Source organism: Cebus imitator, unplaced genomic scaffold (assembly GCF_001604975.1).
Source record: "Cebus imitator isolate Cc_AM_T3 unplaced genomic scaffold, Cebus_imitator-1.0 Scaffold121, whole genome shotgun sequence".
In the NCBI taxonomy this organism is placed as follows: domain Eukaryota; kingdom Metazoa; phylum Chordata; class Mammalia; order Primates; family Cebidae; genus Cebus; species Cebus imitator.
Window position 1 is genome coordinate 3,620,642 of NW_016107436.1, and position 14,257 is coordinate 3,634,898.

The 14,257-nt window shown below is 40.1% G+C and overlaps 1 protein-coding gene across 2 annotated transcripts in view; it reads left to right on the forward strand.

Moving 5' to 3' along the window:
- APPBP2 (amyloid beta precursor protein binding protein 2) overlaps positions 1 to 14,257 on the forward strand; it is a 73,978-nt gene that overhangs the window by 24,672 nt on the left and 35,049 nt on the right. The window contains exons 3-5 of one of the 2 annotated variants that reach the window (XM_017539836.2): positions 1,856 to 1,884; positions 3,338 to 3,489; positions 12,657 to 12,780. In XM_017539836.2, coding sequence (XP_017395325.1) covers positions 3,369 to 3,489; positions 12,657 to 12,780 — 245 coding nt within the window. In that variant the 5' untranslated portion in view covers positions 1,856 to 1,884; positions 3,338 to 3,368. The remainder of the gene's footprint in view (positions 1 to 1,855; positions 1,885 to 3,337; positions 3,490 to 12,656; positions 12,781 to 14,257) is intronic. The other variant, XM_017539835.2, reaches the window with a different exon arrangement.

Here is a 14,257-nt window from a genome sequence, read left to right on the forward strand (position 1 = left end):
CAGGGTTTTGCCATGTTGCCCACGCTGCTGTCAAACTCCTGAGCTCAAGCCATCCACCTGCTTTGGCCTCCCAGATTGCTGGGATTACAGGTGTGAGCCACCATGCCTGACCTACTTGCTGTTCTCTTTAGTGTTCTTCACTAAGTTTAACTGCCATTTTCTTTCCTAACCCGAATTTCTAGGAAAATATTAGTATAGCTTCACAAAATACTGCTGATCTCTAATAAGAATCTTACAAAGTTGTTGGCATTTATTCAACAGATTAAATAAATACTTGTTGAGTGTTTAATATGCTTCAGGTACTGTTTTGTTTTATTTTTATATTTTTATGTTTTTAGAGGTACTTAGGTGCATAAATTTATGGGTTACATAAGATACTTTGATACAAGCATGCAATGTGTAATAATCACATCAAGGTAAATGAGGTATTTGTCACCTCAAGCATTTATCCTTTGTGTTACAGACAATTCAGTTATATTCTTTTAGTTATTAAGATGTAGAATTATTTTTTTACTATAATCCTGTTGTGTTAGCAAATACTAGATTTTATTCATTCTATTTTTTTGTACCCATTAACCGTCTTCATTTGCTCTCTTCTCCCCAATTACCCTTCTCAGCCTCTGGTAACCATCCTCCTATCTCCATGAATGCAATTATTTTAATTTTTAGCTCCCACAAATAAGTGACTACATGCAAAGTTATTCTTTCCTTGGCTGACTTTATTTTACCTACCATATAGTTCCATCCATGTTATTGCAAATGATGGGATCTCATTCTTTGTTTTTTGTTTGTTTGTTTGAGACAGAGTTTCACTCTTGTTGCCCACGCTGGAGTGCAATAGCGTGATCTCAGTTCACTGCAACTGCCACCTCCTAGGTTCAAGCGATTCTCCTGCTTCAGCCTCCCGAGTAGCTGGGATTACAGGCATGTACCACCACGCCTGGCTAATTTTGTATTTTTAGTAGAGACAGGGTTTCTCCATGTTGGTCAGGCTGGTCTCGAACTCCTGACCTCAGGTGATCTGCCCACCTCAGCCTCCCAAAGGGTTGGGATTACAGGTGTAAGCCACCACGCTCGGCAAGGATCTCATTCTTTTTTATGTCTGAATAGTAGACCATTGTGTATATTTAGTAGTATAATAGTAGACCATTGTGTATATTTTCCAGATACTGTTTTAGATCCTGGGGCCATAGCAGTGAATATGATCCACAAGGTCCCTTCCTCATGGAGTTTGTATTTTAGAGAGGTATGATAAGATAATAAACAAGTAAGTTGGCTGGGCACCATGGCTCACTCCTGTAATCCCAGCACTTTGGGAGGCCAAGGCGGGTGGATCACTGGAGATCAGGAGTTTAGCCTGGCCAACACTGTGCAACCTTGTCTCTACTAAAAATGCAAAAATTAGCCAGGTGTGATGGTGGGCGCCTGTAATCCCAGCTACTTGGGAGGCTGAGGGAGGAGAATCTCTTGAACCTGGGACGGAGAGGTTGTGCTGAGCTGAAATCGTGCCACTGCACTCTAGCCTGGGCGACAGAGTGAGACTCTGTCTTAAAAATAAATAAATAAATAAGTAAATAAACAAGTAAGCAAATAGCATGATTTCAGGGTTTAAGGATAACTTTGAAATGTGGCCTGTGTACTAAGACTATAGAGAGACTTCTTGATTAGTTGATTAGTCTGTAAGAAAAACTAATAAATGAGAACTTATCATTTTGGTAAAAGAAGACTAGAAAAACTTTTACAAATATTCCTGACTCTAAGGAAAGGTTAGCTTTCAGGGATTTGAATCTCTCTAGGTAGTTTTAAACATGGCTGTTGTAAAGATTTAGTGGAATACCTCTCTTTCATCTCTTAGGTTGTCTTTCACCAAGTCCAAATCCTTTGGTAAGTGTTTTATGTATTTGTGAAACTAAAAGCATGTAAATTGACCTTTTTTTCCTTTATCCAAATCAGTGACTTTGTTGTTTACAATTTTGTTTAAAAGTTTTTTTTCTATTGAAACAATTCACACACTGTAAAATTCACCAGTTTAAATGCTACCGTTGAGCTATTCACAAGATTTTGCAACCATCACCACTATCTAATTCTAGAAAATTTGATCACCACAAAAAGAAATCATTAACAGTCACTCCATTTCCTCTTACTCTGGCTTACCATTTCCTCAGTTAACAGTTACTCTATTTTCTCAGTTACTGGGTGACCATTAATCTACTTTCTGTTTCTATGGATTTGTCTATTCTAGATATTTTATATAAATGGAGTCTTATATGGTCTTTTGTGACTGACACTTTCACTTAGCATAACATTTTCAAGATTCATTCATGTTGTTGCTTGCATCAGTACTACTTTTTTTTTTTTATGGCTGAATACTTTCCCATTGTAAGGATAATACTGCATTTTGCTTATCCAGTCATCTATTGATGTACGTTTGAGTTGTTTCCACCTTTTGACTATTATGAATAATGCTGCTGTGAATGTGGTTCAACAATATTTTGTATGTATGTAGTCTCAATTCTCTTGAGTATATACCTAGGTTGTACAATATGATAACCCTGTTTAACTTTTTGAGGAACCACTAAATTGTTTTTTGCAGCAGCCATGCCATTTTATATTCCCACCACCAATGTATGAGAGTTCCCATTTTTGTTTTTTTTTGTTTTTTTTTTAACCATGTGACCACTTCAAAAAAATTATAGCAGGACGTAGTGATGGGTGTCCATAGTCCCAGCTACTCTGGAGGCTGAAGCAGGAAGATCTTAATTGAGACCAGGAGTTCAAAGCTATAGTGAGCTGTGGTCATGCCACTTCTCTGCAGTCCAGGTGACAGAGCACCCTTGTCTCTAGAACATAAATAAATAAATAAATAAATTTTTAAATTCTACTGGGCTTAAAGTGTTATCATGATTTTGATTTGCATTTCCCTAATCATTAATGACGTTGGACTTCTTATTTTGTGTTTATTGGCATTTGTATATCTTTTGTGGTGAAATAGCTGTTCATATCTTAATTACCTTTTAATAATTGGGTTATGTACCTTTTTATTGTGGATTATAATTTGGTTTTTAGAGCCAATTTTGAAAGAGTCATCATTCCTTGTCATCGAGTTACACGTTGTGTACTTTTCCTGAATATTGTAGGATCACTCAGTCATCCACTGAGTAAAGATATTAGGCTAAATTTTGAATTCTGGCCTCATAATTGGTAAGGCAAAATGCTTTTTATCTTATTCCATCCTGGAAAATAATGGTGCTATTATTTAAAAGAAAAGAGAAGCAGCACTTTCTGAAAGGAGAAAAATAAATTACCTCTATAAAATAAACTTTTTCTTTTCTTACAGACATTTGCTTCATCATTGTTTTCAGGCTTTGATGGATCATGGTGTTAAAGTTGCTTCAGTCTTGGCCTACTCATTCAGTAGGCGGTGCTCTTATATAGCAGAATCAGATGCTGCAGTAAAAGAAAAAGCCATTCAGGTTGGCTTTGTTTTAGGTAAGTAATGGTAAAGCAGAAGTGTTTTGTCCTGTGATGGACTCAGAATTAAACCTGCTAACACAGAATTCTTGCAGGATTTTTCCAAAGTCTACATAAGAATATTATGAGAAGAACATCAGAACCGTTTAACTCTGTGCCAAAGCACTATACTATATATTTGGATAGTATCTTTCTAAATCCTTATGACATTCTAACTAAGTGTTGGTATTAATAGCATTTTACAAATGAGGAAACAGACTCAGAAAAGTTGAGTAACCGGCTCAAGTCACATAGCTAGTAGAGCTAAGTTTAGAATCCTTTGTCTGTGTGATTCTAAAGTACTTCTTTTTCTTTTTTTTTTTTTGAGATGGAGTTTCACTCATGTTACCCAGGCTGGAGTGCAATGGCGCGATCTCGGCTCACCGCAACCTCCGCCTCCCGGGTTCAGGCAATTCTCCTGCCTCAGCCTCCTGAGTAGCTGGGATTACAGGCATGCACCACCATGCCCAGCTAATTTTTTGTAGTTTTAGTAGAGACGGGGTTTCACCATGTTGACCAGGATGGTCTCGATCTCTTGACCTCGTGATCCACCCGCCTCGGCCTCCCAAAGTGCTGGGATTACAGGCTTGAGCCACCGCGCCCGGCCTTAAAGTACTTATTTTTCTACCATGTCATGCTGCCACCAGCCTCTTTCATCTACATACTGTAGGCTGTGGCAGGGAACTTCATCCTTTTGGAGCCATAGTTTTCCCATCTCTAAAATGAGGATTATTCTTTATTTCCTCATGGGGATGTTATGAGGATAGTGAAAACAAATGTAAAAGCAACATAGTGAGACCTTAAAAATACATGGTAGGACCGGGTGCGGTGGCTCATGCCTATAATTCCTAGTACTTTGGGGGACTGAGGCTGGCGGATCACTTGAGGTCAGGAGTTTGAGACCAGCCTGGCCAACATGGCGAAATCCCATCTCTACTAAAAATACAAAACTTAGTTGAGTATGGTGACACATGTCAGTAATCCCAGCTACTCAGGAGGCTGAGACATGAGAATCACTTGAACCTGGGGGGCAGAGGTTGCAGTGAGCCTAGATTGTGCCGCTGCACTCCAGCCTGGGCGACAGGGAGACTCTGTCTCAGAAAAGGAAAAAAAAAAAAGGTTGGGTATGGTGGCTCTCACCTGTAATCCTGGCACTTTTGAAGACTGAGGTGGGAGGATCACTTGAGCCCAGGAGTTCAAAACCAGGCTGGGCTACATAGTGAGACCTCACCTCTAAAATAAATTTTAAAAATAAATAAATAAATGATAAATATAAAAGTAGAAAAAAGTTTTGTGTGCTATACTTGTAGAAAAATCTGTTAAATGTTTGTATAAAATTTTATATGATTTTCATATATCTGTATAGATAAGCATGTTTCAGGCAATTGCATATTAAAGTTTTTGCTACCTTTTTTGTTATCTTGTTTTATTATTTTATTTTGAGACAGGGTCTCACTCTGTCACCCAGCCTAGAGTGCAGTGGCACAATTGCATTAGTTTGTTTTCATTCTCCTAATAAAGACATACCCAAGACTTGGTGATTTATAAAACAAAAGGAGGTTTAATGGACTCATAGTTCCACATGACTGGGGAGGCCTCACAAGGATGGCAGAAGGTGAAAGGCACACGTTACATGGTGGCAGATGAGAGAATGAGAGCCGATGAAAGGGGAAACCCCTTATAAAACCATCAGCTCTCGTGAGACTTATTTGCTAGCATGAAATACGTATGAATGGCATGAAACAGTATGGGGGAACCACCTCGATGTTTCAGTTATCTTTCACTGGTCCCTCCCACAACCTGGGAATTATGGGAACTACAAGATGAGATTTGGGTGGGGACACAGCTAAATCATATCATTCTTCCCCTGGCCCCTCCAAAATCTCATGTACTCACATTCTGATACCAATCATGCCTTCCCAACAGTTCCTCAGAGTCTTATTTCAGCATTAACTCAAAGGTCCACAGTCCAAAGTCTCATCTGAGACAAGACAAGTCCCTTCTGCCTATGAGCCTGTAAAATCAAAAGCAAGTTAGTTTATTTCCTAGATACAGTGGGGGTACAGGCACTGGATAAATACAGTGATTCCAAATGGGAGAAATGGGCTAAAATGAAGGGGCTAACGGCCCCATGCAAATCTGAAATCCAGCAGAGCAATCACATCTTAAAGCTCCAAAATGATCTCTTTTGACTCCATGTCTCCCATCCAGGTCATGCTGATGGAAGAGGTAGCTTCCCACGGTCTTAGGCAGCTTCACCCCTGTGGCTTTACAGGGTACAGCCTCCCTCTCAGGTGTTTTCACAGGCCAGCATTGAGTATCTGTGGCTTTTCAGGTGCACGGTGCAAGCTTTCAGTGGATCTACCATTCTGGGATCTGGAGGACAGTGACCCCAGTAGGAGCTCCAGTAGGCAGTACCCCAGTGGGGACTCTGTGTAAGGGCTTCAACCCAACATTTCCCTTCCACACTGCCCTAACAGAGGTTTTTCATGAGGGCTCCACCCTGTAGCAAATTTCTTCCTGGACATCCAGGCATTTCCATACATTCTGAAATCTAGGCAGAGGTTCCCAATGTCAGTTCTTGACTTCTGTGTACCCACAGGCTCAACACCACCTGGGAGCTGCCAAGGCTTGGGACTTGCACCCTCTGAAACTATGGTCTGAGCTGTACTTTGGTCCCTTTTAACTATGGCTAGAGCAGCTGGAATACAGGGGACCAAGTCCCTAGGCTGCATGCATCGGGGGGCCCTGGGCTCAGTCCACAAAACCACAAAAGCATTTTTTTCCTCCTAGGTCTCTGGGCCTATGATAGGAGGGGCTGCCACAGAGGTCTCTGAAATGCCCTGGAGACATTTTCTCCCTTGTCTTTGAGATTAACATTATGTGAATTTCTGTAGCCAGCTTGCATTTCTCCTCCAAAAATGGGGTTTTCTTTTCTGTCGCTTCCTCAGACTACAGATTTTCCAAATTTTTATGCTCTTTTTTTCCTTTTAAAACTGAATGCTGGCTAGGCGTGGAATCCCAGCACTTTGGAAGGCTGATCACCAGGTCAAGAGATTGAGACCATCCTGGCCAACATGGTGAAACCCTGTCTCTACTAAAAATACAAAAATTAGCTGGGTATGGTGGCCCATGCCTGTAGTCCCAGCTACTGAGGAGGCTGAGGCAGGAGAATCGCTTGAACCCAGGAGGTGGAGGTGGCAGTGAGCTGTGATCGCACTACTGCACTCCAGCCTGGCAACAGAGACTCCATTAAAAAAAACAAAACTGAATGCTGGCCAAGCGCAGTGGTTCATGCCTCTAATCCCAGCAGTTTGGGAGGCTGAGACGGGTGGATTACTTGATATCAGGAGTTCAAGACCAGCCTGGCCAACATGGTGAAACCCTGTCTCTACTAAAAATACAAAAACTAGCTAGGCATGGTGGTGGGAGCCTGTAATCTCAGCTACTCAGGAGGCTGGCTGAGGCAGGAGAATCACTTGAACCTGAAAAGTGGAAGTTGCAGTAAGTTGATAACGCCCCACTGCACTGCTGAGATTGCCTCACTGCACTGGGTGACAAAGCGAGACTTCATCTCAAAAAATAAAAATAAATAAAACAAGGGCCTGGCATGGTGGTTCACACCTGTAATCCCAGAACTTTGGAAGGCTGAGGCAGGCAGATCATGAGGTCAGGAGTTTGAGACCAGCCTGGCCAACATGGTGAAACCCTGTCTCTACTAAAAAATACAAAAATTAGGTATAGTGGCAAGCGCCTGTAGTCCCAGCAGCTTGGGAGACTGAGGCAGGAGAATCTTTTGAACCTGGGAAATGGAGGTTACAGTGAGCCGAAATCGCACCATTGCATTCCAGCATGGGCAGAAGAGCAAAACTTTGTTTCAATAAGTAGTAAATAAGTAAAGCTTTTAACAGCACCCAGGTCACCTCTTAAATGCTTTGCTGATTAGAAATTTCTTCTGCCAGATACCCCAGATTATCCCTCTCAAGTTCAGAGTTCCACAAATCTCTGAGGCAGGGACAAAATGTCACCAGTCTCTTGGCTAAAACATAGCAAGAGTCACCTTTACTTCAGTTTCCAACAAGTTCCTCATCTCCATCTGAGACCACCTCAGCTGCATTTCACTGTCCATGTCATTATCAGCATTTTGGTCAAAGAAAATGAAGAAGTCTCTAGGAAGTTCGAAACTTTCCCACATTTTTCTGTCTTCTTCTGGGCCCTCCAAACTTCCAAACTTTACCTGTTACCCAGTTCCAAAGTCGCTTCCACATTTTCAGGTATCTTTATAGCTGCTCCCCTCTCTACTGGTACCAATTTCCTATATTAGTTCATTTTCATGCTGCTGATAAAGACATACCTGAGACTGGATAATTTATAAAGAAAAAGGAGGCTTAATGGACTCACAGTTTCATGTGGCTGAGGAGGCCTCATAATCATGGTGGAAGATGAAAGGCACATCTTACATGGCAGCAGGCAAGAGAGAAAGAGCCAACTGAAAGGGGAAACCCCTTGTAAAATACCAGATCTTGTGATTCTTATTCACTACCGTGAGAACAGTATTGACGAGACCATCCCTATGATTTAATTCTCTCCCACCAGGTCCCTCCTACAAAACATGGGAATTATGGGAGCTATAATTCAAGATGAGATTTGGTGGGGACAGTCCAGCCATATCAACAATCATAGCTCACTGTAACTTCAAACTCTGGGGCTCAAGCAGTCTTTGTGCCTCAGCTTCCCAAGTAGCTAGGACAACAGGCATGTGCCACCACATCCAGCTGTTTTATTTTTGTTGAGACAAGGTCTTGCTATGTTTTCCAGGCTAATCTTGAACTCCTGGGCTCAAGCATTCCTCCCATACTACTGGAATTACAGGCATGAGCCACTACACTTTGCTCTTCTTTTCTTTATTAAACAAATTTTTTTTGAAGTGACTAGATTCATAGGAAGCTGCAGAAGAGTACCCAGAATTCTTTGAACCATTCCTGCAGCTTCCCTCAGTGGTCACATATTATATAACTGTAGGTCAATATCAAAACCAAGAAATTGACACTGGTGTTATACCATTAACTAGACTCCTGGCCCTATTTAGTTTTCACCAGTTTTTACATGCACTCATTTTTGTGTGTATGTGTCTGTGCGGTTGATTCATGTAAAGAGTCATATAACCACCATCACTATCAGGATGCAGTACTATTTGATCACCACAAACTACTTTTGTTTTGGGGGGTGATTTTTGTTTGTTTTTATGAGATGGAGTCTGACTTTGTCACCCAGGCTGGAGTGCAATGTTGTCATTTTGGCTCACTGCAACCCCCGCCTCCTGGGTTTAAGCAATTCTTTTGCCTCAGCCGCCCAAGTAGCTGGGATTACAGGCATGCGCCACCACGCCCAACTAATTTTTGTATTTTTAGTAGAGACGGGGTTTCACCATATTGGCCAGGCTGGTCTTGAACTCCTGGCCTCAAGTGGTCTACCCACCTTGGCCACCAAAAGTGCTGGGATTACAACTGTGAGCCACTGCACCCAGCCCTATTTTTTATTTTAACTTCTCCCATTACTGTATGCATGTGCTGTGTGTTTTCTGTCTTACAAGTGTACACACATATACATACACAGCTTTCCCAGCAAATTTTAATAGTCATTTTCTTATAATCTTTTTTTTTTTTCTTTGAGACAGGCTCATTCTGTCGCCCAGCCTGGAGTGTAGTGGCACGATCTCAGCTAACTGCAATCTCTGCCTTCTGGGTCCAAGTAATTCTCTTGCCTCAGCCTCCTGGGTAGCTGGGACTACAGGCGTGCACCACCATGCCCAGCAAATTTTTGTATTTTTAGTAGAAACAGGGTTTCACCATGTTGGCCAGGCTGGTCTCAATTTCCTGATCTCAGGTGATCCGTCCACCTCAGCCTCCCAAAGTGCTGGGATTACAGGCGTGAGCCACCACACCTGGCCTCTTTTCTTTAATCTTAGAATCATTCTTTGTAGTAGTCAAAGATAGCTTGCTGAAGGAACTTCAGAACATATTTTTTTGAAAGGGACCCTCAGCATTTATTTTTTAGTCTTAGAAATGTCAGTAGCAACAAAGAATTGTCCAAAGAAAGTCTCTAAAAACTTGTGATCTTGACTGATGTTAAGGATGATACCCCTTTAGTTCTAGATGATCATGTAAAAATGTGTGCATGAGAGAAATTTAGTATCAAAGAAGATGAAAGGAAGTCTAGTGTTCATTGAGGTCCTCAGTCATCTCCACATTTACTTATGCCAATCTGGCCATTGTAATGACCCTGATAGACAGATACCTTGGACAGAGAACCAAGTCGTGGCAAACTTATAGTTATCAGTCTTAATCCTGAAATTACCCAGAGAGTGAGAAAAGTCATACCAGAAGTGTTCTGCATATATCACCACAATAAGTTTAGAGCATTATTACCACCCCAAAAAGAAAACAGTATCCATTAGCACTCACTTCTATTTCCCTCCAACACCAGGCAAACATCATTCATTTTCTATCTCTCTAGATTTGCCTGTTCTGGACATTTTATATAAATGGACTCTTGAAATATATGGTCTTTGGCTGGGTGCAGTGGCTCAACGCCTGTAATCCCAGCACTTCGGGAGACCGAGGCAGGTGTATCACGAGGTCAGGAGTGTGAGAACAGCCTGGTCAGCATGGTGAAACCCCATCTCTACCAAAAATACAAAAAAATTAGCTGGACACAGTGGCATGAGCCTGTAATTCCAGCTACTCGGGAGGCTGAGGTGGGAGAATTGCTGAACACGGAAGGCAGAGGTTGCAAAGTGGCCAAGATTAGGCCACTGCACTCTACCCTGGGTGGCAGAGCAAGACTCCATCTTGGTGGAAAAAAAAAAAAAATACATGGTCTCTGTGACTGCCTTATTTTATTTAGCATAATATTTTCAAAATCCATCTAAGTTCAAGAGATATAATTCAATATAAAGAATATTTGTTTATTTAAGAGACAGGGTCTCGCCATGTTACCCAGGCTGGTCTTGAACTTTTGGCCTCAATTGATCCTTCCACCTCAGCCTCCAAAAGTGCTGGAATTACAGGCATGAGCCACTGTATCTGGCCTAATACAAATCATTTTTAACCAGATGTTAGAAAACTAAAAAGGCAAAAAGGGAACAGTAGAGTATTAGGGACACAACAGTAGAGTATTAGGAACAGTAGAGTATTGTGAAAACTGGCTACCATACCTATGACTTGGGGAACCAAGGGAAGAGGTTGGAATTAAAAATTAGAAATTGTAGGGGTTTGCCCTATAAAGCTGAGATGCTGTTAGGCTGTTGCTGGTGCCTCAGAGGTCTGAAAAGAGGGCCATGGGTCTAGCTAGACCTCTAGGAGGGACAATCTAGGTGATTGTTGTTGGTGTTTGATGGAGTGCTATGAAACTGGTTTTGCAAGCATTGGAAAACTGCAGCTGGTATTGACTATTACTTAATGGAATGAACTACTACCAGAGTAAAGAAGCAAACCCTGGGGTGTTTTTGTCAGCAGGACCCTCACTAACACAAACAGGAAGGAAATTGTCCTTTGCTCTTGGAGTCTTGCAGCCCTTTCTCCAGTGCCTCCTATTGGCTGAGCCTAACAGGATGCCAGCTAGCAAAGGAGAAATGTGGTTTGCAGAGTCCTTGCTCAGCATCCTCAAACATACTCTAGTAGGGTGAATTTGAAGCTGAAAGAAAATATTCTAATAACCAACCCAATACACTATATGCTGGGATGATAAATAGAATTTTGCTTAGTGTGAATATGAATAATCCCATTATTCTGCTCAACTTGGTGAGGAACCTACAAAGTTCTAAAGCACAGTTCTTTCTCTCCAATTAATTTTAAAAATTGCTTAATTACATGTAGATTTAATTAAATATAAAATGTGAATCTAAGCAAAATACAGTATTTTGTTGACTCAGACATTAATACTATTGAGACACACCATATTTTTTTTGTGTACCAAGAAAAAAAAATGCAGCCAATTACTGTAATATTACCGTCAGTTTTATCATGTACGCTACTTTCAGAGGTTTTTTTGTTTTTGTTTTTGTTTTTGAGATGGAGTCTCGCTCTGTTGCACAGGCTGGAGTGCAGTGGTATGACCTCCGCCTCCCAGGCTAAAGCCATTCTCCCATCCCAGCCTCCTGAGTAGCTGGGACTACAGGCACTTGCCACCACATATGGCTGGCTTTTGTATCTTTTGTAGAGACAGGGTTTTGCCATATCACCCGGGCTGGTCTCAAATAATTTCAGAGATTTTTTTTAATGTGCAAAAAAACGTGTTTTAGAACATACCATGATGGTATGTTACCTTGTGTTTTCTGGTTATTGTAACTAATCCTGAATAGCACCAAGAAATTATTCCTTAACAATTAATGTAGTATAGGGACTACAGACTTAGCCTCTGAAGTCAGATTGTATGGATTTGAATCTTTTCACTTGCTGAATTATAAGTGTTGGTTTTTCTGTGACTCAAGTTTTTTCATCTATTAAATTGGGGCAGTTATTTAAGTTGAAGGTGTGTTATGAAAGTTAAATGAGCGAGTTCATGTAGAGCAGTTACCACAATACAAGGTGTTTTACACGGTGTAGTAACAGTGTATTAAATGTTAGTCATTTTTAGGGGTGAAATTCCTCAAAAAGATAATATTCTGAGTAAATAATATCCAGAACAGTAATTTCTTGCTTAAAAAAAAAAAAAAAAGATAATTAAGCATCACAGTCTTTTTTATCTGTATATCCTCCATTATGTGCTGCTTACTAAGAAGATTAAGTATATTCAGATTTATCTTCTTTGGGATTTCATATTGGGAGATGCTAAAGTTGTATGCACACTGCAAGATGAAAATAGTAAAATAATTTAGTTAGCTCATTAGCTGGAAAATTACAACTCTTAGGCCATGGAGTGAGTATTCTTAGAGAGTTGAAACTTTTGACTTCCTATTCAAGGTCTTAACCTTAATCCTCATTCCCCTAGTTTAAAATCTTTTTATAAATATCTTAGAATTCATGTCTGTGCTAAACACAAGGCTTTAATATCATGGGGTTTTTTTTAAATTTAGGCAGTATTCACTGTCAGCATGTCATTTCAGCTTTCAGGCTATTTATCAAATGATATTTCTTGTTTTTTAGGTGGCTTCCTTTCAGATGCAGGCTGGTACAGTGATGCTGAGAAAGTTTTTCTGTCCTGCCTTCAGTTATGTACTCTACACGATGAGATGCTTCATTGGTTTCGTGCAGTAGAATGTTGTGTGAGGTAAGTTGGAACATATCCTGTAATTACATGCTATAATGGAATTTAGTGGCTTTTATAGTTTTAGCTCTTCTAAGTATATGCCAACATTTGAGTAACTCTCTGAGATGATATTTATATGTGATAGTTTTACTACTCTGGCCTCCTCTCATCTCTAAAATAGTTAATCTGCTATAGGCAATTTAGGTTAGATTTGTGTATTATAAACCAGAATGTGTTTTGTTTTTTTTTTTTTTGAAATGGTATCTCGCTCTGTCACCCAGGCTGGAGTACAGTGGCTCAGTCTTGGCTCACTGCAACCTCCACCTCCTGGGTTCAAGTTACTCTCTTGTATCAGCCTCCAGAGTAGCTGGGATTACAGGCGTGCACCACCATGCCCGGCTAATTTTTTGTATTTTTAGTAGAGTTGGGGTTTCACTATGTTGGTCAGGCTGGCTCAAACTCCTGACCTCAGGTGATCCACCTGCCTTGGCCTCCCAGAGTGCAGGGATTACAGGCTTGAGCCACACACCTGGCCCAGAATGTGTTTCTATATATCTTTTTGCTTTGTCATAGTGCTTGTTTATTCATTCAAGAAGTATTTATTGAATAGTTATTAGTGCTAGGAACTATGGTAGGCACTGAATGCTAGGAAACTCCAGAAATGTACTTTTTCTTGGGTGTTACTTTTGTACCCCTGCTTTGTTTATATTTCCGTAATTGTGCATAACAAGATTAGTGCTTTGCTTGTGAAAAACTTTTCTTTGAAGATACATTTATATTTATTGCTTTTTTACAGATATTCTTAAAGTCAAGCAAATCTAAAAGTAACTGCTTTATTGTCCTTATTTTTGTTTGCATATGTTACATTTACCTTTAGCTATTTTCATACAGGTTTTCTCTTTGTCCCCCAATTTCATTTGGCATTTCTTAAAAAGAATTTTTTATATAAAACTAAAAGAAAATAAAAATAAAGTCAAAAAATTAAACAACAGAAATTCTTTATCCTAAGTTAAGTCCAATCAGTTTATTGAATATACAATCTTCTATTTTTATGGAATTAAGTTACATATTTCTAGGTATTTTTAGATGAGTTAATTAAATCTGAATCCCTTCAAACCTAGAGTAGTCTTTTATAAAACTATTGTATTTTTGTTTTGGGGTTTTTAAAATATATTTTTTTTACTTTATTTTTATTAGAGATGGGGTTTTGCTGTGTTGTCCAGGCTGGTCTCCAACTCCTGGGCTCAAACACTCCTCCTGCCTGGGCTTCCCAAAGTGCTGGGATTACAGGCATGAGCCATCACGCCCAGCCAGATTACTGTTGGTTTAAGCTAAAATTGAGTAAAACTCTCTTTTTTTTTCCAGTTGAATTTCAGTCTTTTGAGGCTGTCATTGTCCTTTTTTGTAAAAGGTTTATCTGTGTCACATGGGCATTCAAATTGTGAAGTTAATTTTGCAATATGCAATCTTTTTTTTGTTTTTTTTTTTTTGTTTTTTT